Consider the following 26,583-nt stretch of genomic DNA (forward strand, 5'->3'; position numbering starts at 1 on the left):
AAAAGAGCCAAAACAAGTCTTAACCTTCCAAATCTTCATTAAAATTGGAGGTGATGGACTAATAGTGTAAGCATTGGGTTGGTTGTAGGTTTGAACCCTGCAAAGGTGATCCATGAGCTTGCACTATTCCTTCAGGGGAGTTTACCCTGTAATAAATGTTTTTATATACAGTGTATATATATATAATCCTATTACTGTGTAAAACAAGACCTGAATAATTACTATATTCCATCCAGTTATCTTTATATTATGTATTCACATTAATCTGTGACTTAGCAATATTATTAATGAAATATTCACTAGCTACAGAGCTGGTTAGCCTACTTACAAGAGTGCAGTGGGTTACAGTCTTATTTTAGTAATATTAATATGTTATTATGGTATTTATTCATATTTTGAATTTGCTTTTATTTTTATATTTTCTGTTTTCATTTTAATAAAGCTTTGAGCTTTTTTTCTATTGTTTAGTAATTTTAGTACTTCAACTTCAGTTTTATTTCAGCTTTATTTCATTTACTGAATATGATTTTTAATATTTTTAGTTAACAATGTTAACTGGATTATCTGTGCTAGAAAAAAAAAAAAAAAATATATATATATATATATATATATATATATATATATATATATATATATATATATATATATATCTGTCCTAGAACACTGTGGAAAATTGTATTCAAGTCTTCTAGTTAGAGCTCATTACTTTAAGGAAAAATCCAAGGACTCAAAAAATCAAAAACTCTAAATGCATAAGATGCAAACAGAAACATCTACAGTATATAATTGCTTGATTTCCTGTATTGATAAACCTTTACAGATCCCTATGTGAAGATTCATCTTCTGCAAAACGGCAAGCGGCTGAAGAAGAAGAAGACGACTGTGAAGAAGAACACACTGAACCCGTACTACAACGAGTCTTTCAGCTTTGAGATCCCACAGGACCAGATGCAGGTATGCTTTATACGGCTCAACACAAGAGTTTTACATTTCCATGCTCCTTCAAGCGCAATATCCATTTTTTTTCTCCCAGAAAATACAAGCTGTGATCACGGTGCTCGACTACGATAAGATTGGCAAGAATGACGCCATCGGGAAGATCTGGGTGGGCAGCAAAGCGCAGGGCACTGAGCTCCGGCACTGGTCCGACATGCTGGCGAACCCACGCAGGCCCATCGCTCAGTGGCATCCACTCAAACCTGAGGAAGAGGTGGATGCCACGTTAGCAGCCCTCACTGCCAAGAAGTAATCCTGTTCTTCTCCCTTCCCTCCCTCTCTCCTTTCCCTACCCTTTTCCTTTCTTTCACTTTTCAACATGCACAACACGTCATCTTACCCAATCAGCACTGAATTACAGCCATGGGCCACCAGACTAGAGTTATTAAAGAAGACCAGCTCAAATGAGAAAGTGGATCAGAGTCTAATGAGAGAGACTCTTTCCACAGATGTTCCTGAAGACAGGCCGAGCTCAAAGTTGTGTGTGTGTGTATATCCTTGAGGTTTATTCACAGAAGAGATGTAAGCTCACATTCACACCCAAATATCCAAAAGCATTCCAAAGTTTTCCATCGGAGACCATGGATAGAAAACACTGCCTAATTTAACACATTCCTTCTAGATTCTCTGGTCATCTACTGTAGATGAAATCAGTTCTGTTACTTTTGTTGATTCTGAAAGGACAGTGAAGAATTGTTTATCATTGTGAATAATAATAATAATAAAAAAAAATTAAATGTGGGAACTGGAGAGATAGTTGGACTAGATGCTCCTGCCCAGCCAGAAGGAATCTTTCAGGTGTCGATTACACTGCCTGCAAAACAACCTCTTCTTCCATTCTTCAGTTCCAGCTGTCAGCTGGCTTCTTCCACTGCCCAACATCCTAACAAACCCTGTCAAAAAGGAGACAAGCCTTGAAACATCATGAAATAAGCAATTCTTAGCTGCCAGGGACGTCTTCCTGTTAGCATCGGTGTATTTGTTTCTTTGCTTTGATTTCTTGTAGTAAATGTTTTCTGCCTGAGCACTTTAAATCAAGGTGTGTTTTTATTCCAGTCAATGCTTTCAACCTGCTTTTTATTGCTACCTGCAGTTTTTGATGTTCTGAATCCTCTCATTAAAGGAATAGTTCTCCAAAAAATGAAAATTAAGTCATCATTAACTAACTTTTCTTTCTTACGGCAGTGGAACACAAAAGGAGGTGTTTCAAAGAATGTTCATGTTGCTCTCTTCCATACAATGGATGTGAATGGTGACCAAGCTTAAAAAAAAAAAAAAAAAGGCTTGATCTGACAGACTAAAATTGTACAAAAATCTTGCTTGATTTGGAAAAGAGCAGTGTGAACATTCCTCAAAATTTCTCTTTTTGTCTTCTACAGAAGAAAGAAAGGAATGTCATACGGGTTTCGAAAAACATGGGTCAACTATTCCTTCGAGAACTACCATCACTCTTTGTTTTCATGTTTTATTCTTGCTTTAAACCAGAAGTTATGGTTTCATGAGAAGAGCTGATAGAAGGCACTGTTACTGTGTGTATTTAACTGCACATCTTACCAAACCGCTGAACTTATTTGCACTACTGGAACTGCATTCTGTACATATTGCTCTATCAATCTCAATACAAACAGTACTTTTGTGATGGCGCATTCTTGAGACAAGTTTGCATTTGTTTAAAAAGAGAGCTTGTATCTTTTGAAAGCTGCTTTGGGGCTTACAGTACGAGTCATTGTGTGAGGATATGAATCTCAGAATATCTTTTTGCTTAAGACCGACACAGAACTAAATCTTTGTGCGTTTTATCCTCATATTTCTTGGAGAAACTCTTTTGGCAATGATGATATTTGTTCAGTTATTAAGTAGTTGGGAAATTAAGTGCTAGCCTGAATTGGATCAAGACTTTTTTGGAGCATTATTTATTGAGTAGAGACTTTTAAACCAGGCCAAAAACTACAAAGAAGAGAGCCAAGAATGGATTTGAGGGAGACTTTGTTGTGAACATGCTGTAACCCAATGAAAACAACTCCTTCTCATAAGGAAACGTCACTTTAGCAGCTTTTATCCTGCACCACTATCTCATCACTGCAACATTACTCTACTGAACTCTAGTGAATCATCATTTGTCCAGTTACTTTTAGAGTTAAAATGAAAAGTCTGTAATCGTAACATTTGAAACCTGTCTGATTTTCTATCAAAAGCACAATAAAAGTAACTCTACTCATGCTTTATATTCAAAGTCTTCGGAAATCCTATTGCTTTGTGTGAGGAACAGAAATGTACATAGATCACCCAAAAGTGAAAATTCATCATTTACTCACCCTCGTCTCATTCCAAACCTGTATGATTTTGTGTAACACAGAAGATATTTGTTTTCATCCACTCAGTTAAAGTCAGTGGGTTCTAAAACAAGATTGGATCCCATTGACTCTCATTGCATGAAGGAAAAAAAAATTCAAACATTTTTTTTCAAAATGTCATCTTTTGTGTTCCACAGAAGGAATGTCATACATGTAAACAATAACGGAATTTTCCGTTTTGGATAAACATTCCATTTAAGTTTGAAAGTTTTAAATATTGGCAGTTGAAGCCATTTAGTGTCAATCAAACATAAAAATCTCTGAAGACTGTTGACAGAATCTTTATTTAAAAGTCGCTTCAGTGACGTTTCCTGTATGAGATTCCCCTGGATAAAACAGAAGCTGCTCTTCTGACAGGCTGTGTTCAGTTGCAATAACTCTGTTGTTCGTTATTTCCATCCACATTCACAGTGGAGTTTGACATTTTCATGTATTTTTGCAGGTCTAATGAATGTGTGGTTATTTATCACTTGTTTATTTGACATCATGCTTTTTTTCCCTCTAGTATCGTATCGAAACCTCTTTTTTTTACTCTGTTACTGTTCTGTACACCATTTGTTCTGGTGTAACCTTTTACACAGATATGTCCCTTATTTCAGTACTTTCACAAAAAAATTGCACCTCGCAACTACCACCCCCTCCCCAAACCCATAGGCGTGTAGTTTGATCTATATATGCATAGTTCCTACTTTATGATACTGCATGTTACAGTACAAAAAGATGTGCATGTTTCAGAGATGAAGCAAAAAATATATTGTGTACCTAAGTAGGTGTTCTTTGTCATTTTAATAACAAAACGGAGGGGGATGAATACTGTGTATATTTTCTAATCAAATCAAATATGTATTTATTTTCTGTGAGTGGGTACTGGAGAGAATATGAAGTATACTAGACTAATCTTCATTTTCGGATTCAATCCATGCCTGGACATCATGAGCAGATACTGTATGTTAAGTGCTTTGTGTGAACTAATATAGAATGAAAACGTAGCCGCATGCTTGCCGTCTACTAATATTGTTAAGGGACAAAATGATTATGTATTTATTTGAAATGAGTTATTTATATTTATTTTTCAGAGTAATATTTGTATGTGTCTTTGTCAGAATATGTTCGTGGGAAGTCAAAACTTCCAGCGGGGGCTCCAAGTGGATATTTCCCCCATCTTGTAGGATCCTGTAATCAGCAGAGTATCTCTGTTGGAACTACAATGTAAAGTTTCGGATCATACGGAATCATTATGAAAAAAAAATTACACTTTATTATCATTTTTCGTCTTTTCGCTGTCAGTGCCAATGAGAGAAGTCACGTTTACTGCCATTTTAGCTGACTTTACGTCATTCTTACGTGATTTTTTCGGACCAACTGATTTCTACCTTGGCAACAAAGTTGCTGGAGCACAATACTATCAATCGTGTTATAGAAAACTTGGAGTCCCCATTGTTTTCTAACAAGCTTTTATTTATGAATCTTTTACATAAGAACAGTGTTTAACTAGCCAATAAACCGCAAGTTTGTGTGTGTGAGTGTGAATAAGATAAAGCCATAAGACTTGAGCTAAATCTTTGGAGCTCAGCTATATATATATATGATCCTAAAACGTCTCCTCCTTTCATAGGCCGATTAATCTCCTCGACATTCCACATAGTCTGTGAAGCTACAGGGCCGCACTGTTTCCTAAGATGTGCTGAGTTAAGCATTATTGGCAGTTCAACTTGAAATAGTCAGTCTTTCTGTTAATAATAATGTATTTTTGATGAGTTTATGATGATTTCAGTGTATATTGGGGTTTGGAAACGCCTTGATTTACCACAAAGTGTGCTAGGGACGTCTGTGTGAACTTATATATGTGCTCGTAGTTGTTGCCATTCCACTATGTATGTACACATGCATTTTTGGGCAAAGGGCGATTCTAATCGTTTAACTATGAGAAGTTGTTTGCTTTTACCATTTTAATAATAAATCGCAATCCAAAATTCAATATGGGATACCTAAAAAGTATATAATTTGGACATTCGGACAAGAAAATTGAACATAACTGTGCAGAAATTCAGCTTATTCAAGTAATTTCAATCAGCATTGCTTGAGGTTTGAGTGAGAATGCGTGTGATTTTAATAATAATGCATAGGCCCTTCAATAAGGAATAATCATTTGTTGGGAGTTACTCGAGCACTGCCATTCTGCCTGTATACGGCAGCGTGCACAATAAACATTTATTTGAAACATTCCTGATCGTAAACCACGGAGTTGTTACTTGCAAGCAAGGTATTTGGGGGCAGTTTAAAAACTGCTCATGGATTCCGTCTATAAGTTGCTCTCCATTTACGAAACCAGCTCAGTTGTTTTTGTATCTTTCTGTGACTGTTTTATGTGATACAAATGAATGAGAAACTGCTCTAACGCCCATAACAGAGATGGTTTCATTTATTTTTATTTTTTTTCGAATGCTAGCTGATGCCTTTATGTCTGCTTTGGCGTAATCACATAGCTAAGTTCTGGGGATAAAAGAATCAAAAGCCTGCCATTGTGTCTCTTTAATTTGATTCTTCTCTTGCACTTTTCATTCTGCTTATCTAGAGTTGTAAAATGCTCTTTTTTTCTATTTGTATCTATTTGTGATCAGATTTTTTTTCTTTAGTCGGTGGGAGATTGTGAGGGTTTGTCCCTCAGGCTATGTTTGTACCTGTTTCGGTGTTTTCGTGTGCGTGCGTGTTTTCATGTCCGTATTGTCGTGCCTAGTGTGGATCAATCGCATGCTTTAGCCCTTGATGGGACACTTTGAGAAAACCTTGCTCACAGACTCTTCCCACAACCCCCTAGTGGACAGTACATGAGCATCAGCAATCCTTGTAAAGACGTCAAGGGAACCAAATAGCTCTACAGACTTACCATGTGTGTTACCAGCTCTGTACTGAAACAAATGAGAAAATAAAGGCCTTTTAATTACACTAAACTCTGGGTGTGGTGTTGATATGTCGTATTTAACACTGAATTCCTTCAGTTTGCTTTATTTAATTTTGACCTACAATTACAGCTCTGATGGTGTAAGCCTTGTCTTGTGGTTTCAGAAGCAGTTATTTAAAGAGCAGGTCATATGGTATTTTAAAGTGTCCCAATATTGTATTGGAGTCCCCTACATCAGGTTTAAATGCATCTAAGGTCAGAAAACATTGTAATTTTCTCAGAATATACATTTAATATTAGAGTCATTTGCCAATGATTAGGAAATGATTCGTTTCAAGCAAGTTCGGAGCAAGCCCCTCCCTTCCTCAAGCCTACTCTGCTCTGATTGGTCAGCTGGCCAAACCTGTTGTGATTGGCACAGAGATGAGTCCTTGAGCCAGTTAGCCAGCGCTACCATTGACAAAGCACCTTTACATAAAACAATAATATAGTCAATCCGTTCTTATAATGAAACATAAAATACAAAAACACTTATGCAAGGGAATCGTGCCCACAGCTAAAATTTAGCTGCTAAACTGTGAACACTAGGTGGATACGTTAGCAGAGTGCTAACGTGACTAACTGATTAAACAATACAGTTTGTAAACCAAAATATGTCTACTGTAATGTTTGAAGAACGACAGACAAAAGACGCTTTTAATCAGAACGCAGAACAGTTGTATCACAGGAGCACCAGCCGAAATCACTCATCTCTCCCGCATTAACCCTGTAACTGCCAGTGCAGCACAATAAACAGCAGTTTCACAATTATTATAAAGTCTGTGTGCTACACTACATTCTTTATTATTAAACAAAGTAATTAGAACAACGTCAGTCTACGATAATCGACATATTCTTAGGTTCACTGCGAATTTTTAGAACTACTTCAGTAAGACAGTAATCGTGCTTACCTGGCTTTAGCCTAGGTATACATCACATAACACAAAAAATATTATATTTTGAGCACTCAATTGAAAATGTCCACCTAACGTATCAATCCTACTACTTACAGGTCGTGGTTCAGAGAGCTTGTTAGTCCAAATTAATAAGAAGCCAACGAAGATAAAAGCCCAGATTAGAGAAGCAGTTCTTGATAAAATGACAAGCACACAACAAAAGGTTCGAATTGTATTTCTGTGGTATCATTGAACTCCTCGTCTTCTCAACATGATGTAAACACACTAATAGCAAAAAAGTGTTTGTGGGCAGATCAGACTCTGTTCTATTTCGCGGGCAGGCGGGGATTATGCAAATGTGTACCCAGTGACGTACACCGGTAACAGGCAAAAGAGTCGAAAATATAACGACTCGTTACGGCGATTCAGAACTGACTCTCTCTTTTGAGAGACAATATCTTTATTTATCATGCACTTTTTTGATTAACAACTTTGCAGATTGTTTTCATTTAAGGATAGCTTCGTTATAAACTGCAAAAGAGAGATTTTTCAAAAACCCATATGACCTGCTCTTTAATAAAAGGTGGTTAGAGTGACTTCAAAAACCTTATAAATAATATTACCATTAGGTATAATTACCAAGTAGTATGTACACTAATATCAATGTACTTGTGCATAATTTCAAACTATTTTAAATCTCTCGGGACAAAATTTAGCTATGTACCTTTAAGTGTATTTTAAGTGCAAAAGTAGTAAACTTGATTACCCAATTAGTTTATGACTAAGTGTTTCTTTAGTATTGCAACAAACTTTATGTATACTGTTAGTCTACTAATATACTTCTAATCCACAGTTTATGAAAGTACACATTGAAATACACTCAGAGTAAACTATTAATTTAACAGTTTTTATGCTGCAAGATTATATTACTAACTAGTAGTTTACTGAGAGTATTCTTTAAAACGTATTTTCAAAAAAAGAAAGAATTAGAAATATATAACTAGTAAACCAACAAGTTCACTTTTACATGTAGTTTCAATCTAATTTATTGTAGTTTTTAATCTAGACTTAACTAGTTGAACTAATTGTGTACTCAGTTACTGTTCTACTGTTACACAAAATGTAGTCCCAAAAAGTATTGAAATAGTACAAGTATACTTATACATAAAGTATACTTAGAAAATATACTTGAAATTTACTTAAAATGCAGACTTTATAGGTCTGATGAGAAATGGCTACTTTAAACCTAGTTCCGAATCACATAAGAACACTAAATGTAAAATGAAAATGGTGGAACCTGTATAATGGCTGTGATGATCATACAGGCAGGCAGGGGGCAGCACTGCACCTAAAAAGCCACTTGACTACATTTTTTTGTATTTTACAGTGTGTTTTTAATACTCAGGCAAATAACAAAAAATCATAAACAAAGTGCTGTGAGCATTGGTTCAAGATTACAGGTTAAAAACCGTGGACTATGAAAAACAAAGCATCTGAAATGGCATATGCGTGATGTGTTTCTGTTTTATCCATATAGTTACTCTTAATTACAAACAAAAGGCACAAATAAATATAAAACATTCGGTTGGTTCGATGTATCCATTCTTCAGCCCATCAGGTCATATATAAACACTACAAATGTAAAAGTAAACAGGACAAATGGGTTGACATGAGGAGAATGACATCATCTCTCAGTGGGAACATTCCTTTTAGAATGTTTTGGCAGAGCTTCTGAAGATCATACTGGACCAAATGACAGCTTCAGAATAATTCGATTTGATTAATGATCAAATACCGTTTAAAGGAATGGCAGTTTGTTCAGCTTTTCCCTGCTGAAAAGATCAGAACAGTTGGTGACCAATGCTGTGGTTTGGCTGTTTATCCGTAATGTACTGGTGTTCCCACAAGGCTTCTTGACAAGCAAGAGTCTTCTAGTCAGCCAGCTTTATCATAAACCTTGGCCAGCCTCACAAACTATTTTTTGCTGGTTTAAGAGAATGTTTGTGCTGGTTCCACAGGGAGACTATTGGCAATCTGCTTCCAAAAAGGGGTTTCCCCACCAAAGAAGAACCACTTTGGGTTCCCCAAAGAACCTTTAAGTGAACAGTTCTTAAAAGATTTTCTTAGTGTTAAGAACATTTTAAGAACCGTTTTTTCTTGATAAATGACCTTTTATGTAATGGAACATTTCCATTTCTTCTCTGGAACATAAAAGAAGATGTTTTGAAGCATGTTGGTAACCAACAGTTTTGGTGATGACTGACTTTCATTGTATGAATATGAACAATTCTTTTATGTCCCAGAGAAGAAAGAAAGTCATACCAGTTTGTAACAACATGAGTAAATTATGACAGAATTTGAACTTTTTGGTGAGCCAACCTCTTTAACCCTGTAGCTGCTGCACCAAGAGCAGGTCAATGTGAAGTCAGTGTGAAGTTCTCAGATTTGGTCTCTTTCTGTTCAGTATTTCTCCTCTTCTTTAACCGGTCGTCCTCATTTGGAAAGTTTGCTGATGACTCTGATTAAGGCTCCATTCTCATCTTTTAGCCGCTGGTTATCAGACTTGAGTTCTGTCAAAACCTGAGATTGATTAAAGATGAGAATGAGTAAGAAGAATGCATTCATTTACTTAATTATTTAGTGCTCATGCGTTTGGTCATGTGACATCAAAATCGCAGTGCCCATCAGATGGCGATACACTATAAAGTTAAAATGGTTCTTCTAGACCAATATTATCTTAATCTCATGTGAAGGTACTTCACAATAAAGCATGCAAACATTGCTGTATCATAACACCACAGAATATCATTTTTTATAGGAATGGCAGTTGGCAGTACCATGTGAAAGTGTGCTCATGCATTAACCTCCTCCTACTCCAGTGAGTAAAAAAGCATTGCCAGAACTACAAAAGCTTTAACAGGAGAGCAAACCCAGCCACTCATGACTTCATATCACATCTTTCCAACCATCAGATACAACAACAAAGCTTTTTTTGTCCTCCCTTGCAGGAATAATGAGCACACTGTGGATAGTTCTGGCATTCTGAATATGAATAGGATACAAATTGGTGCCCTGCTGTTTTTAAGCAATAAAAGCACAAATCCCATGTTCTTTAGAAAGAGAATTATTAGATATGTATGATAAATTGTTATCTAACATAAGATTTACATAGCATGTAAATTGCATCAAAGATTTTGGCCTGTCAGTGGTCTCGATCTTCTCAACTAAATCCAGCAATTAAAATCATTATTTGCAAAATCAGCTGCTGAACTGCATTAAATTACTTGTGCAAATACTATCCATATAACATAACATAACTATAAATATAACATAAAATTTTCAATAATTATTAACCCATATTTTGTACATTTTGTATTTTTTATTATAGTTTCATCTTTTATTTTTTTTTAATCTGTATTTTTTTATCATCTGTTTTTAATATAGACATCCAATAGTATGTAATTTATAACCAATGAGTTACATATTATATCATTATTTTTATAGCTATCCATGTGTAATATAGGCAATCATTAATCTGTAATGTCATTTATAATCAGTGAATTACATATTCTATTATTATTTTTGTAATTTTGTTATTTTTAGTTTAATTTTTTTTTTTATGCTTAATTATTTATTATTATCTGTTTGTAACCAGTAAGTTACATATTATACCATTATTCTATTTTAGTTTAATTTTTACATTTTGTTTGTTTATTTTTTATAGCTATCCATGTGTGATATAAGCATCCAATAGTCTATAATGTAATTTATAGCCAGTGAGTTACATGTCCTGGCATTATTCTATATTTATAATTTTTTATTCATTTTTAGTTTCATCTTTTAAAAAATATTTTGTTTACTTTTATTGTTTTCTGTTTATAATATAAGCATCCAATATTCTGTAATGTCTAACCAGTTGCATATTCTATCATTATTCTATTTTTGTAAATGTTTGAATTTTATTCATTTTAATTTAATTTAAAAATATTTATATATTTTTATGCTTACTTTTATAGCTATCTGTGTGTTATATAGGCATCCAATAGTCTGTGATGTTATTAATAACCAGTGAGCAGATGTGTTGACAGAGACTAGAATGTGACACTACAGAGGCTGTGATTTGATTTGGACACTGCTGAAGTATAGAGACATTTGGTCATGTGTTTGGAAGATCTATAAATATCTTCAAAGCCACCGCCTGCAGCAGGAATGTGAGGGGTTACCCTTCCCCAGACCCAGGAGAGAAACAGGGAGAAAGAAAGGAGGAGCGAAAAAGCCTTACCAATGCAAAACAAAGGAATGAAACAGAGAGACCTGCCTGAGAGGTGAACAGCAGTGGGATAGAGGAAGAGGACTACAGGGTGCATTGGAGAACAGGAAGGAGGAAGGGACAGAGAGAGATAGAGAGGAGGACTAGAGATCGTCCGTCTCTGGGAGAGAGGCCGTCTGAGTGAGGCGAGCGAGGGAGCGCAGCATGGCTTTATTCTCCTGTAGGAGGCGCGCGTTCCCCCTGCGGAGAGCCTGTAGCCGAGCCAGAGCGGGAAAGGTCTGGAGATACAGAGAGGCCCGAAATCATGAGAGCGAGTGTGAGAGAACTTCAGAGAGGGTTTGGGAACAAAAATGAACAGCATTAGTGTGTCTGAGTTACTTAAAACAAAGTCAACATGAAAGCAAACTTTATTTTTACACATTCCTGGTCTTATTGTGTTTCTAATTCATCATTGCACATTATTCATGAGAAAAGTTTTTTATAATTATTCATCCAAATGTTACGGTGGCCCAGAAGTGCATATTCCAAAGAATGTTGGTATCCAAACAGTTCAAGTTCCTATTGACTTTGGACAAAAAATAAAAGAAATACAACAGAAGTAAATGGGAACAGAAACTGTTTGATTACCATTAAAGGGATAGTTCACCAAAAATGAAAATTACCCCATGATTTACTCACCCTGATGCCATAGGTGTATATGACTTTCTTCTTTCAGACAAATACAGTCGGAGTTACATTAAAAATGTCCTGGCTCTTCCAAGCTTTATAATAGCAGTGAATGGTGGTTGAGATTTTGATGCCCAAAAACGTGCATCCATCCATCATAAAAAGTGCTCCACATGGCTCCGGGGGTTAATAAAGGCAAATCGATGTTGGAGACTGGTTTTCCTTTGCTGTAAACAAAACTTGGTTCTCATGAGACTAGCATATTCTCGCTCTCTCGTGAACGTATGTGTATGATAGTTACTGGCTAGAGCAGGGATGCCCAAACTCCATCCTGGAGGGTTTAGTTCCAACTTGCCTCAACACACCTGCTGGGAAGTTTCTAGCATGCCTAGAAAGAGCCTGATTAGCTGGTTCAGGTGTGTTTGATTAGGGTTGGAGCTAAACTCTGCAGAACACCAGCCCTCCGGGACCGAGTTTGGGCACTCCTGGGCTAGAGATTACAGTTTATGAAGTTTTAAATATGGATTTTTATTTACACAAATACATTGCTTCACTTCAGAAGCCAGGTCATTTTTTAATATAACTCTGATTGTCCTATACACCTACTGTAGCATGCCTTGAGGGTGAGTAAATCATGGGGTAATTTTTTTTTTATCAAAAAAATATCTTTGTTGTGTTCTGAAGAAGAAAGAAATGCATACAGGTTTGGACCATCATGAGAACAGAGTTCATTGTTTGGGTGAACTATCCCTTAAACTAATGACAATCCAGCTACTTATATGTTAGTTACTAATCAATGCAAGAATCTCCCATTTGTATAATGCAATGATTTTAATTATCATTATCAATTGACTTTAATTATCCATATCGTTAATTCTGCTTGAATTAAACTCTGTTAAAGCTGAATATGCCATGTCAGAATTTCTCTACCACCTGTAAGGGGTGCATTAAATCTGACAAAGTGGTTTAATAAAAGGGTCCAGTGGTCTAAGGACATCCAAGGATATATTTTACCAATCTTTTTTTAATGAACACTTGAATTTTGCATATAATAATGTAGCTATGTAATATTACTACTTTTGAATGAGTCAGTCGGTTTCAGTCAGTCTTTCTCTACCCGCTTTAATTGTGCAATAAATCTAACATACTGGCATCTTGCATTCTACAAAAATTCCAAGTTGACTTTTGATCAATCAATCAATTTCCATTAAATAAAATCAAGTCTGGTCCTATATCTTTCTTAAGGACATTCGAATAGGAAACAAATATTTTGTTAAATGCATTAGAATATAAATCATGTTTCACTCTTAAGGTATGAAAGTCGTCGTCAGAATACTCCATCTGCCATCAGACATGCAATCTGGGTTATATGACAAAGACAGTGACGTGCCTTACAGCCAAGTATGGTGACCCACACTCAGAATTCGTGCTCTTCATTTAACCCATCCAAAGTGCACACACACAGCAGTGAACACACACACACACACACAGTGAATACACACTCGGAGCAGTGGGCACAATTAAATGTCATATTACAAATAAAATGAGTTTCATGTTGACTTTATAACGGAAACAGAAATATAAGCATGCAAAGATGATCAGATGAGAACAGAAATTTGTGTTTGATGAACTCACTGACACACAGCACATGCAACTGTAGTCATTCACAAAAAGGATGAGGAGTACAGGCTTGCAAACATCTTCATGACCACTTACTTCAAATAAAGTCAAGCTTTTTATTGGAGGACTTTTAAAAAGTAGTAATCACCACTATTTTCTTTCATAAAAGCCACATTGTGCAGTGAAGAGATTAATGAGCAGCGTGAGGCATCTGTGGTCAACCTCAGAAACTTCCTGAACCAGCATGTGGAGAAACCCTGAGGTTTGACACCATTTCCAAACATGGTTTCACAGCTTATGGATTTGGGACCAGGCCATTGAGTTTCTCCAATGCATGAAAAACCAACAGAGAACTGCAAGGCATCCGGCATCTGTTGAGAGCTCTTTCATGATTCATTTTTTTGTCTCTACAAAGAGCATCTGTAGTCATATTTAAATGGTTAACTCTATGAAATGACGCACTGCTTTGATAAACGGAGGTTGGCATGTCATAACGGCCAGCACAGATAACCAGTACAAGTGCTGTTGTGCTTCAAGTCATGACTCTGTTTGTCACAACATGGCTTCTAAATGGTGCTGAGGCTCTCGTCTCTTTCTGCTGAGCCATTCCTTACTCAGTAGCCTATGCTTCATAACCTGCTATCTAACCTAAAGCAACATCCTTCAAAAACAGCCATGTGAAACACTCTACATAGGCAGCAAGACATGACTAGCAAACAACTGATTCCAATCCGCTTGTTAAGTTTGATGTTACACGTCACTGTTTCCAGATCCAAATGCTCCTTCAGATCTCAAAAGCAAACAGCAAATGGTGCTAATATACATTTATGGTGTGCTATAATATACTGGAAAAATTATAATCCTAACCTTTGTCTTGACAGTGAAATCATAGTTGGCCAGAGAGTGATACATTTTTTTTTTTATGGATGTTAAAACCTTGCACAGAAACTGATATTGTGAGTTCTTAATAATGTGCTATAAATAATTTGTGGACAAAACTCAATCAACTCAGCTGCAATGGAATCGAGGCTTGGACCCGAAAACAGTATTTAATTCATCACAGTTTATGCGGACAGAGTTTGCCCTTAGCATGTTGCTTCTAATGTCCCTCTCAACAAACTATACGTTTATTAATAAGGCATTAGATTGCATAGAGTGCTTTCCATTTGGCTTTTGGTTTATTGCAGAAAATTAGCTCTGTGACCTACAAAAGTTTGTGACTTTTACTTGTTTTATTTTTCAAGATAATATTTACAATTGAACACAACTTTTATGAATAATAATAATAATGAATTTTGAAATACAATCACCAGAATTCAAAAGCTAAACATAGGCTATGTAATCTCATTTAGCCATTTGTTAGCAACCACATTTTGATGTATTACTGATATATTTTATGTCACAGAATAAAACATGAAAATATCTAGAGCTTGTGTGAATCAGAGACCTTATTTCAGGCATTTAATCAAAAGCCCATTGGCTTTTTTGGAAGATGGAACCAAAAGTTTTAAAATTCAAATTTATTTCCAGATTTTGGCCTACAAAAACATATCATCCTTCCAGCATTCTTCTGTGGCTTTGTCTATTGACTACTCAAATTACACAGATTCATTTTTGCATTAATAGTGTACCATACAGATGCATAATTCAGAGTCTGAGGAGAACAGCTCAGAGCAGGATGCCCTGGATTGTCATCTAGTAATTATGTCATGGCATTAACACAGCATTTCTAATCAATATTACGCTTGATTCAGCCAATGCATTCTGGGATTGTCATTATATTATTTGGTCACAATGAGTAGCGGTTTTTCATACAGTGCTCACTGTTGTCTTCATAGGACAGTAAGCCTGCTGTTAAGGAATTACAGTAAGAGTTATTTCGAGAGCATTACAGAGAAAAAAAATGTATGGATACAAATCTGTGACTAAGAGTGATCTACATGACTCACACCATGTAGTAATGGGTGTGTTTAGGTGTCTGTGAGCAAGCAACCACACGTGGGGCAAAACCACTCACCATCTGCCCCCTTTCACCCAGTCCAGCTGAGGATGAACTCAGGGCTGGTACCGAAACCTCACTGAGGGCGTCTGCTGGGGCAACAGTGACATCACTAATCAAACAAACATAAGTGCTTCTCATTTTCTTATGCTTATGAGCTCGATGAAGTGAGAGTCAGTTGGACCTACCAATCTGTGTTTGAAAAGCTGCATAAATATACACTGTTAAAAATAAAGGTTCTTTTAATGGTATTAATAGTTACATCAAGAATCTTTAACATTTATGGAACTGTTCCATTGAAAAAATAAGGTTCTTTATAGTGGACAAAGGTTGTTTAGGCTCTTCACACAAACGGTTCTTAGTGATAGGGATAGTTCACACAAAAAAGAAAATTTGCAGCAATTTTGCAGTCAATGGCTACCGTCACTTTGAGAGTGAAGCATAAGCATATCAGGCAACACAAAAGTAATACTTATGGCTCTTGACGATGTATTAAAGGGGACATAGAGTTTTGCCCAATCTCATGTTAACCTTGAGTACCTATAGAGTAGTACTGCATCCTTGATATCTCCATAGAGTCTTTAGTTTTATCATATTAATAAAAGAAAGATACAGATTTACAATTCTTTCTGAAAACAGCCAAGCTTCTGGAGGTGTGCTGTGGGTGGAGATAAAGAGTCGCAAACACTTGCACGCCGATTAACAACAAAACGCATGGGGTTCCGAAAAATGACTGGGATCTTTTTTCACTGGGACCACTCCATCTTTCAGTATCAAATGATGTGCAAATCCAGCGTCGAACTGGTCCTTGTTTATAATACATTCATCACCAAAATGAAGGGAACAAACAAACACACACACTGCATCCACTGTTTCGTAACAATGGGTTGGCAAAAAACGGCATCATACTGTAGGATCATATACGCTGGTAGTTGGATCATGTCGGGTCGGAGTGACTGTCAGGAATGTCTGATAATGAGTTTTGACTGAGTAACATACAGAGCCACACACTGTTATACACAGTTCTGTCTGATTTTGTGTACTGGTTCAACTAGTTCACTAAAAAGAATCATTTGAAAAGAATGATTCGTATGTGAACCAAACACCTCTCAGGACCATTTGACTGAGGCTCTGGATTGCAGGTAATAATGTCCTGGAGAACCCCCAACACTGCACATTTTAGATGTCTCCCTATTCAAACATGCCTGATTCAACTCATCAGCTCATTAGTGAAGACTTCAAGACCTCAGATGTGTGTGTGTCAGATAAGAGAGACACCAAAAGCATTCAGTGTTGGGGGTTCTCCAGGACCAGTATTGGTAAACACTGCTTAAAGAACTGTCCACTGAAAAATTATTTTAGAAACCAAAATGGTTCTTCTATGACATCATTGTGAAAACCGCTTATTGGAACCTTTATTTTTTAAAAGTGTATTTTATTACCTCCATGGTATTCTGAAGGTAAAGCTGTTTTTATATTTGCAGTATAAATGACAATGTCATCTGCATATCTTGAATCTAATCTAATCAACTTTTAACTAATTTGAATCAAAACACCCCAGAATCCATGTTACCTTAATTGCAACATGGATCAGTTATCCAACTGAGCCTGGCAGACTACAGCAGCCACAGATATCTCATCTCCCTCACACTGATTTGGCCTTTCATATATTTGGCACCATGCTCTTCTTGGCCCCTCAAAATGCCAGCTATGTGCAATTACTGCTGGAATGCTGAACAAAAGCCGTGCCGTGTCTCTGTGCTGGATTCAGTCCAGCACTGGCGTAGCTGGAACTAGGTCACCATGTACTGCTGCAGCTGTGATTCGCTACAGAGCCGAGAGTAGTGGGCCAGTAGCAAGCATTGTGGTGTCTGAGATTGACTAACATGGGTCAAAAGAGGCATGGTAGTTACACTAGCTGTTAAAATCTTGTAATTTAACATTTTTAACAGTCAGTTCAAACAAACTGTCAAACAAAATAAATTTTGAAGTTAGCATCTTTGAACATGCTTCCATAAGTCACAAACACACACAAAAAAAAAATTTTCTTCCTTTTACCTTTAATTCTTCTTCCATGTTTGAAACCCTCTTCTCCAAAGCTTCTTTTTCCTACACAAGCACAGAAAAAAAAATATATAAAAAAATCAAGTTTTTAAAAAAAATAATCTATATAAAAAAAACAATTTTTATATTTATATTTTTTATTTAAATAATTCATATTTTTAATATTTACCCAAATGTAACAATTAAATTAAAATTTTAAATTACTGAAATCAAGATAATAAAAAAATTAAAACAGTTTGGAAATGCTCCGGTTACTCATGTAACCTCAGTTCCCTGAGATAAGGGAACGAGTGTTGCGCTGTCATTGACGACTGTTTGGGGAAACTCCTGTTTACTCTGTTACTGAAGCCTGATTTGTTAACGTTTGTGTAGTTCCACAAACCAATGGTGCTCGAGCCTGCTATGTAAGTCGGCCCATTTCATCAGAATCAATGACTGAAGTGACAGCCATCGATTTGCATGCAACTATAGCACGGGCAGTTACGCAACACTCGTTCCCTTATCTCAGGGAACCGAGGTTATGTGAGTAACCAGAGCACGTGAGGTGGAACCGGCGTCAGCTTTCTGTCATTCAGCATCATTTATATTTTTGATATGAATCTTATCACACTAGACAGTGTTTACTCATGTGGTTGTTTGATTGCATTTAATTCTGAGGAATAAAATGAAGTATTTATCTGACTGTGAGTAGTTATATATACAGGGGTTCTTGGTATAAAAATTTCTCAAGTAAGAGCACGTGTTTACCTCTCTTTCTCTGAGGAGCTTGAGGCGGTCAGCAGGGGCTGCTGGGTGCAGGCAGTCCTAACCTACCTTGTTCCAGCTCCTTATTCTGGGGGCGTCACTTCTCTTACTCCGCAGTCTAGAGTCAGAGTGGCACTCCCAGACCGAAGGTTTCTAGCGGAAGGCGGTTCTGCGGACCATCATTCTAGCTAGATAGCCTTTGTCTAAAACGTCCTGACGTCTAAGGCCTATAGGACTTCTGAGGGACAGCTCCCTCTGGGAAAGAGCGGTGTACAACGCATTACACGGTGCCCATCCTTCCTCAGTGTCCTCAGGAGATCGATCTGCCAACTCTGCCAGTTTTCCAGGGCGCAGCGGTCTCCAGCGAGCGCTTCTCTCAGTTACCGCCCGGAAACGTAGCGGTGCTAAGAGGCTTGCGACCTCCACGGAGGTCTCTAGAGCAGCTAGTATGGCCATCCCCTGCCGGTTCGCTGCTTCATGGCACCGAGCTAGCCGCTCTAAGTGCACAAGAGGCCAGTCTCGTGAGACTGGTTCCCTTAGTATGTCACCTGGTGTTGTGGAGTCCCTGCCAAGCATGCTTCATTGGGTCCTGCCCCGAGCAGGCTCTGGTCTAGTCTTCCTAGAAGACGACGTGGGTCTGAGGGCCATCGTTTTCAATAGGAGACTTCATCTATGAGAGTGCTGATGCTGTGGCTTAGGACCTCAGAAGGCAGGCCCCTCTGGGGAAGAGCGGTGTACACCGCATTAAACGGTGCCCGTCTCTCCTCATTCCCCCTTAGGAGATCAGTCTGCCAACCCTGCCGGTGTTCCAAGGAAGGATAAAGTGTTGCGTCCTATTTTAGATCTGAATCTTTTGAACTGTTCAGTCAGGGGACTGAAGTTCAGCATGCTTGCACACTCGTCAAGTCATCAAGTCTGAGGACTGGTATGCCACAATCGATCTAAAAGATGCACACTCCATCCTTTTTCATCATAGGAAGTTCCTGAAGTTCCTGAAGCTTGCTTGCGGTGCTTCTTTTGGCCTTGCACTCTCACCCCACACTTTCGCGACTCAACCACATTGACGATTTGTTGATATTAGCTCAATCAGTGCGGATGGCGGTTTAACATCAAGATGTCGTTCTCGCTCACATGAAAGAGATGTGAAAGAGACTTAACGCAGAGAAAAGTGTGCTTTCTCAAGTACAGAGAACCACTAATCTGGTCGTGGTGTGGGAGTCAACCACGATGCAGGCACGTATGTCTCCTGCTCGGATTGAGTGGATCCTCATCGCAGTCGTGAGAGTGAGTGTAGGCCGGTCACTCACTGTCAAGCAGTTCCAGACTGCTGGGTCTGATGGCAGCTGCGTCCAACGTGGTTAATTTTGCCTGCTGTACATGAGACCCCTACAGTGGTGGCTTAAGACCAAGGGGTTCTCCCCGAGGGGAAAACCGCTTTGCATGCTCAAGGTCACACAGCAGGCATAAGAGATCGCTATGTGTTGGTGCGCACTGACAACACAGCAGTGGTCTCTTATATACACTCACCTAAAGGATTATTAGGAACACCTGTTCAATTTCTCATTAATGCAATTATCTAATCAACCAATCACATGGCAGTTGCTTCAATGCATTTAGGGGTGTGGTCCTGGTCAAGACAATCTCCTGAACTCCAAACTGAATGTCAGAATGGGAAACAAAGGTGATTTAACCCTCTGGAGTCTAAGGGTATTTTTCGGGCCTGGAGAAGTTTTGTCATGCCCTGACATTTGTGCTTTTTTCAGTTTCTTATAAATATCTAAATGGCTAAAGTCTAATCTCACTGTAATCAGCACAAACTAGGCTATAAATAATATGTGAGCAGCATGTATGAACATGATTTGTGTTTTTGAGAAAAAAAAATGTTATGCGTGGTTAGTGAAAAACGAAAAATGTTAAATCACTTGAATAAGGCAATAAAACACATACAGAAAAATGGTTCCCAGGAATTTTGAGAACTGGAGCTTGTAGCCTAGAATGTTTTTTTTTTCTAAATGATGTGAAAATCATCTTGTTTACTCACTTACAGAAAACAATGATATTGATTTAAATTTTCTAAGACACTTTTTGTTGGTAAAAGTCATATGCGTGTAGGCGTCAACTATCATGAATTCACACCTGAGAAGACAAAGGCCTGCATAATGAGCTGCATAATGAGCCATTCAGTCAGCTGTGTGACTGAGAGGGATGAGTTACAAGAAAGAATGTGAGGACAAAATAAATGTATATAATTTTATGTCTGTAGTTTATTTAGAATATATTTAATTATCCCACAACATAATTTAATAATTAGACGCATTGTGAGTGCAGTTAAACAGTTTATTAGGAACATCCCAAAGCTGACTTTCAAACTGAATTTTTTGCACCATTACTCCAGTCACACAATCCTTCAGAAATCCTTTTAACAATCTTATTTTCTACAAAAAAACATTTATTGTTAGGGGGTTATCATCATTATTATTATTATTATTATTATTATTATTATTATTATTACATAATGTTGAAAAGAGCTGAGAATATTTTTTTTTAGGTTTTTAGGGGGGATAAAATTGAAAGAACAGCAATGATTGTTACATTTGTTACAGTTACATTTATTGTTACATTTATATAGTATTTACATCAAGCTTTTGAATGGTATAATAGTGTATATTGTTATTGAAACTTCATAATATTTCACTTGATTATACATTTAGTCAGGAATTATAGTTTGGAAAAAGTCTTTGGAAAAAGTCTAACTAGTAAAATGTTTACACGTTATGTGAAAACTAGTACAAGTATATAAATAAATAAAAAGAGACTTACTCATGTTTATGATCTTGTTGAATAAAGTGCTTCATTCTTTTTTCTGAGGAAATCCAAATCTCAAATCCTCAACCACATCACATCTTTTTGGGGTGAATTATGTCTTATTCCTCTCATCGCGAAGCAAACAGTAAAATAATAAAAACTTGAAGAACAGTCTGGCTGTTGTCTTTTGTTGTGTGGGCGTATTCAAAAGCCGCGCGCTTCAGTGAAACATTTGAATCTCAAAAAGCGCGCTCAGCGGGGGGGCGTGGTCGCATTAGAAGATAATGAAGGGAGACGTGAAAAACGGACATCGCGTTGTTTTCATATGGATTACTTTATCACAGAATATTTGTTTTCAGCATGACATTGTTTAGTTTAAAAGTAGACATGTCAGGCTTTCTATAGATATCTCTCTCATGTCTCTGTGTTGAGTATTCACTGAGTTACAGTTCATTTTAATGACGCATTTGTATCTGAAGATCAGCGCAGACAAAGGCTGCAGACAGCACTCCTTGTTTGTTATCTTTATTTATAAGTGCACAAAGTTTTGTTGTTATTATGTCTGTATACAAAAAAAAGTAGACCATTTACAGATTCGTTGATATATTGCACTTATCTGTACGATCAAAACTGAAAGTGTAATTTAAGTTCTTTTCGGGGTTATCAGGAGAAAAATACCCCAAAACGCGTATACACGTTAATCGACTCCAGAGGGGAATGTCAGAATGGGAAAGAAAGGTTTGTTGGTGCCAGACGGGCAACCATTTCTAGGGTTTACAAAGAATGGTGTGAAAAGGGAAAACATCCAGTATGCGGCAGTCCTGTGGGCGAAAATATCTTGTTGATGCTAGAGGTCAGAGGAGAATGGGCCGCCTGATTCAAGCTGATAGAAGAGCAAACTTTGACTGAAATAACCACTCGTTACAACCGAGGTATGCAGCAAAGCATTTGTGAAGCCACAACATGCACAATCTTGAGGCTGATGGGCTACAACAGCAGAAGACCCCACCGGGTACCACTCATCTCCACTACAAATAGGAAAAAAAAGAGGCTACAATTTGCACAAGCTCACCAAAATTTGAAGAGTTGAAGACTTGGAAAAATGGGGATCCATTATTGAGAACATGGATCCATCATGCCTTGTTACCACTGTGCAGGCTGGTGGTGGTGGTGTAATGGTGTGGGGGATGTTTTCTTGGCACACTTTAGGCCCCTTAGTGAAAATTGAGCATCGTTTAAATGCCACGGCCTACCTGAGCAATGTTTCTGACCATGTCCATCCCTTTATGACCACCATGTACCCATCCTCTGATGGCTACTTCCAGCAGGATAATGCACCATGTCACAAAGCTCAAATCATTTCAAATTGAAAAATTGAACATGACAATGAGTTCACTGTACTAAAATGGCCCCCACAGTCACCAGATCTCAACCCAATAGAGCATCTTTGGGATGTGGTGGAACGGGAGCTTCGTGCCCTAGATGTGCATCCCACAAATCTCCATCAACTGCAAGATGCTATCCTATCAATATGGGCCAACATTTCTAAAGAATGCTTTCAGCGCCTTGTTGAATCAATGCCATGTAGAATTAAGGCAGTTCTGAAGGCGAAAGGGGGTCAAACACAGTATTAGTATGGTGTTCCTAATAATCCTTTAGGTGAGTGTATGTGGGGGCGGACATCCTGTTTCCTAATAATCCTTTAGGTGAGTGTATGTGGGCTCACCCGTTCCTGCCTCACCCCGAGGAGAGTCTTTGGCCAGGCTCAAGTGGACTTGTTTGTGACTCAGATGATATTGCATGGTCCCCCCTGGTTCTCTCTCTGACTCATCCAGCTCCACTGGGGCTGGATGCCATGGCCGAGGCTTCGTCTGTACACCTTTCCCCTGATTGTTCTGCTCCCAGGTGTTTTGGATGGGGTTTGATGTGATGGGGTTGGATCTGCTACTAGTAGCCTCATTCTGGCTGGGCCGAGTATGGTTCTCGGACCTGATTTCCCTTCTCCTGAGCAACAACAGCCTGTGACCGATAAGTTGCCATTCTGAGTCGCTAGTATTAGCCAATCATCGAGGTAGTTCAATATTGGGATTCCCATCTGTCTGACCCATTCTGCATCTAGGCACTTCGTAAAAGTGCGAGGGGCCAGGGACAGACTAAACAGTAGCACTGCATACTGATAGATATGAAAGGTGAATTTCAAAAACGGTTTGTGACGGGGTGCTATTTGGATGAGAAAGTAAGTGTCTTTCAGATCCACAGACAGAAACCAGTCCTCAGGGCAAATTTGCATGAGGAACTGCTTCAAAGTCAACATTCTGAACGGGCATCTCATGAGGGCCCAATTCAGATGCCTGAGTTCGAGAATGGTCTCATCACTGAAGGAGAACATTCTGATGAAATGGCGCTCCGGGCCGACTTATATACAGTAGCAGTTGGCTCTGCCCCTTCTGGCGGGCTCGAGTGCCATTGGTTTGTGCAGCTACACAAATGTTAACAAATCAGGCTTCAGTAACAGAGTAAACAGGAGTTTCCCCAAGCAGTGTTCAATGACGATGCAACAGGAGTTACCTTTCAATAGGGAACAAATTACTATGAGCTACTATGAGAACAGCATTAGCCAACATTGAAGAGAAACACATCGAAATTTCTCAGAAAGTGTTAATAATGATTATATGATGATAACATATATACCCTTTTCTCTGATTCAAATACAGAGGATCTCTCTGATATTCTGTCCTGCTTCTGAAAAACATTCACAGAAAGATTAATAAGCAAAAGAGAACAAATGCACATAGAAACAAAACCATAAAGGGGATAAAATAACACTGTAAATTCATATTCAAAGCAAAATACGGATGATTCCGGCAAAAGAAAATCTCTCTCCTTATCTGTTGGGAGTGTTTTCTCACCTGTGTGACTCTGTCAAGCTGAGAGCGGATTTTGGTGAGCTCCTGTTTGCTGTCCTGCAGTCGAGACTTCAGCTTCTCATTCTCAGTCAGTGCGTCCTCATACAGCTGATAAATTAAACAAACAAGGGTTGAGTTCATCTGACTAATTTAGCATCTCCACTGGGAGCCTCTTTCCTGTTGCTGGTCAACAGAAGGCCGCTAATGGTCTGCACTGGATAAACACATTGGCATTTAGATGTATGTACTACTGTATTTTGATTTAACTAGATTTGTACTATATATATATATATATATATATATATATATATATATATATATATATATATATATATATATGCATTGTCCATCCCTTAAAATACCCTTGTCTCTGGGGATAGTATTTGAGAGAGAATATCTAATGTAATGAACACACAGTAAGTATTTTATTAATCAAAGTTATCCTGACCTTCTTATAGTCCTTGCTGGCCGAGTCGTCCTCTGTTTTGCTCAGAGAGGCGAGTCTGTTCTCTCTGCGTGTGTATGTGCTGGTCCGGGCTGACAGTCTGTCTGACGGAGACTCCACACCACTAGAGTCTGACCTGCTTTTAACATCATTCATCAAGTAAGTGTTGATCATACCAGTTTTTATGAATTCATCTTTCAGTAAACAGAAGCAAATCAATAAATAATGTTTTTAGACAAGGAATAGAGCAGCTTACCTTGACGCCCGGTCTTGCTAAAAAAAAAAACAAAAAAAACAAACTAAGTTAGATAAAATGTGCTTAAGTTGTCATTTAACATATAAAGGTGATAACCACATTACATTCACAAAGTAAAGTATCACTTTTTTTAAATACATGTACCATGGTATTCCATGGTATTCATTGATAAACCATACAAGCACATGAATATGCTACTCATAGCGCCACTATGAAGGTCTTTCTTTTTTTCTTGTGAATGCACCCTTGTGAAAGATAAATGCACAAAAGCAGTACTTTCATAAATAACATACTTTAAAATGATATATTTAAGTACAAAATGAATGTAATGTTGTCAGACACTAACGCAATTAGATGCACTTTAGAGTGCTTTTTTGGACTTAAGCATGTCTTCATATCTAACTTAATTAATCTTTCTAATATGGTTAAAATGTACTGCTGAATGCACTGACAAACATTAATAGTAAAGTAAACATATTTTAAATACAATTCCTATTGAAACTTGTATTTCATGTATTCAAATATGTTTGTGATTACAGGTTTGTAATGATGAAGATGCAATTTAGTACATTTAAAATATATTTTTATATGTAATGCACTACAGTTAAAATTTACTGTAAAGTTAAGTACTTTACATGTGCTTTAGTATGTTAGCCAACACATCAAAATAAGTGAACTTCTTTAAAGCATGACAAAAAAATTATTAAAGTATAATGATGTACTTTGAAGTAACACTTTTAATTTGCCATTGTTACAATGTGCCCTTTATAAATGTTTTTAAGTGTAACATATTCAAAGTAAATGTGAACTCACTTTAAGTACACTTAAGTGGTCTTTAATTTCATTAATATTATATATTAAGTACACTACAAGTGCACATTCAATACAATTAAGCACACTTCTTTTTTCATGGGAAGGTTTGCATCCACTTGATCACTAATCTGGATACAAAAGCTATTGGTTGCGGACAAATCTAAATAAGCTGTTTTCTGATTGGGTGATTTTTCGATCTTCTTGATCTGATCATAGTGATCGCATCTTAATGTCAACATGTTTAAATGACCTTATTGTGCAAACAGTAGAGTTTGTAAGTGTGACTGAACTTGTGATATAAGTGAGCTGGAACGGTCTTCTAGACCCCTCAATCTGTCAATGGAAGTCTGCCATACAAATTCCTGGAGCAAGAGTATGATATGTTGTTGCAAACTTGTGCATATGTGTGTCTACATAAAAATGTTGTAAAGTGTTTTTAGTAAATCCGCTCCATTTAGCAATGACAGCAAAACAGCTCATTTCAAGAGGATTTGTGCATTTTGTAATTTTGTAATAAATTGTTGCTCATTTTTGTCCACTAGCAACTACATTCCTACATTTTCCTTATACAAGCACATAAATCAGGTTGTTTTTATGGAAGGGTATCTTGCAGACAGTAAATCTACTAAAAGAACATTTAATTTCCATTTTAGGTACATGTTGTGCATAGTCACATTTTGTATACATCACTGTCCACCATCACTGTCTGGATGACCTTTTATCCTGAGGATCTGCATAGATGGTAAATGACTCGTGTAAAGGTCTGACAGTCCAAGCAGAAACATCCATAACAAAGATGGCAAGCTAC

The 26,583-nt window shown here is 37.4% G+C and overlaps 2 protein-coding genes across 7 annotated transcripts in view; one reads left to right on the forward strand and one right to left on the reverse strand.

The window, feature by feature from the left end:
* The window catches only part of LOC109081822 (synaptotagmin-2-like), a 62,747-nt gene extending 56,446 nt beyond the window's left edge, over window positions 1-6,301 (forward strand). For all 3 annotated transcript variants that reach the window (XM_042751285.1, XM_042751284.1, XM_042751286.1), the window contains exons 8-9: window positions 821-954; window positions 1,034-6,301. In XM_042751285.1, the coding sequence (XP_042607219.1) occupies window positions 821-954; window positions 1,034-1,249 (350 nt within the window). In that variant the 3' untranslated portion in view covers window positions 1,250-6,301. The remainder of the gene's footprint in view (window positions 1-820; window positions 955-1,033) is intronic.
* A 2,255-nt stretch (window positions 6,302-8,556) lies between these two features.
* The window catches only part of LOC109081823 (protein phosphatase 1 regulatory subunit 12B), a 45,867-nt gene continuing 27,840 nt past the window's right edge, over window positions 8,557-26,583 (reverse strand). Inside the window, exons 6-12 of one of the 4 annotated variants that reach the window (XM_042750062.1) lie at window positions 24,963-24,979; window positions 24,710-24,845; window positions 24,265-24,369; window positions 24,047-24,097; window positions 17,801-17,851; window positions 15,761-15,831; window positions 8,557-9,767 (exon numbers count right to left, since the gene is read on the reverse strand). In XM_042750062.1, the coding sequence (XP_042605996.1) occupies window positions 15,799-15,831; window positions 17,801-17,851; window positions 24,047-24,097; window positions 24,265-24,369; window positions 24,710-24,845; window positions 24,963-24,979 (393 nt within the window). In that variant the 3' untranslated portion in view covers window positions 8,557-9,767; window positions 15,761-15,798. Of the gene's footprint in view, window positions 9,768-15,760; window positions 15,835-17,800; window positions 17,852-24,046; window positions 24,098-24,264; window positions 24,370-24,709; window positions 24,846-24,962; window positions 24,980-26,583 lie in introns of all 4 variants that reach the window. The other 3 variants (XM_042750061.1, XM_042750060.1, XM_042750059.1) reach the window with 3 other exon arrangements.

This window comes from Cyprinus carpio, chromosome B23 (assembly GCF_018340385.1).
Source record: "Cyprinus carpio isolate SPL01 chromosome B23, ASM1834038v1, whole genome shotgun sequence".
Lineage (NCBI taxonomy): Eukaryota > Metazoa > Chordata > Actinopteri > Cypriniformes > Cyprinidae > Cyprinus > Cyprinus carpio.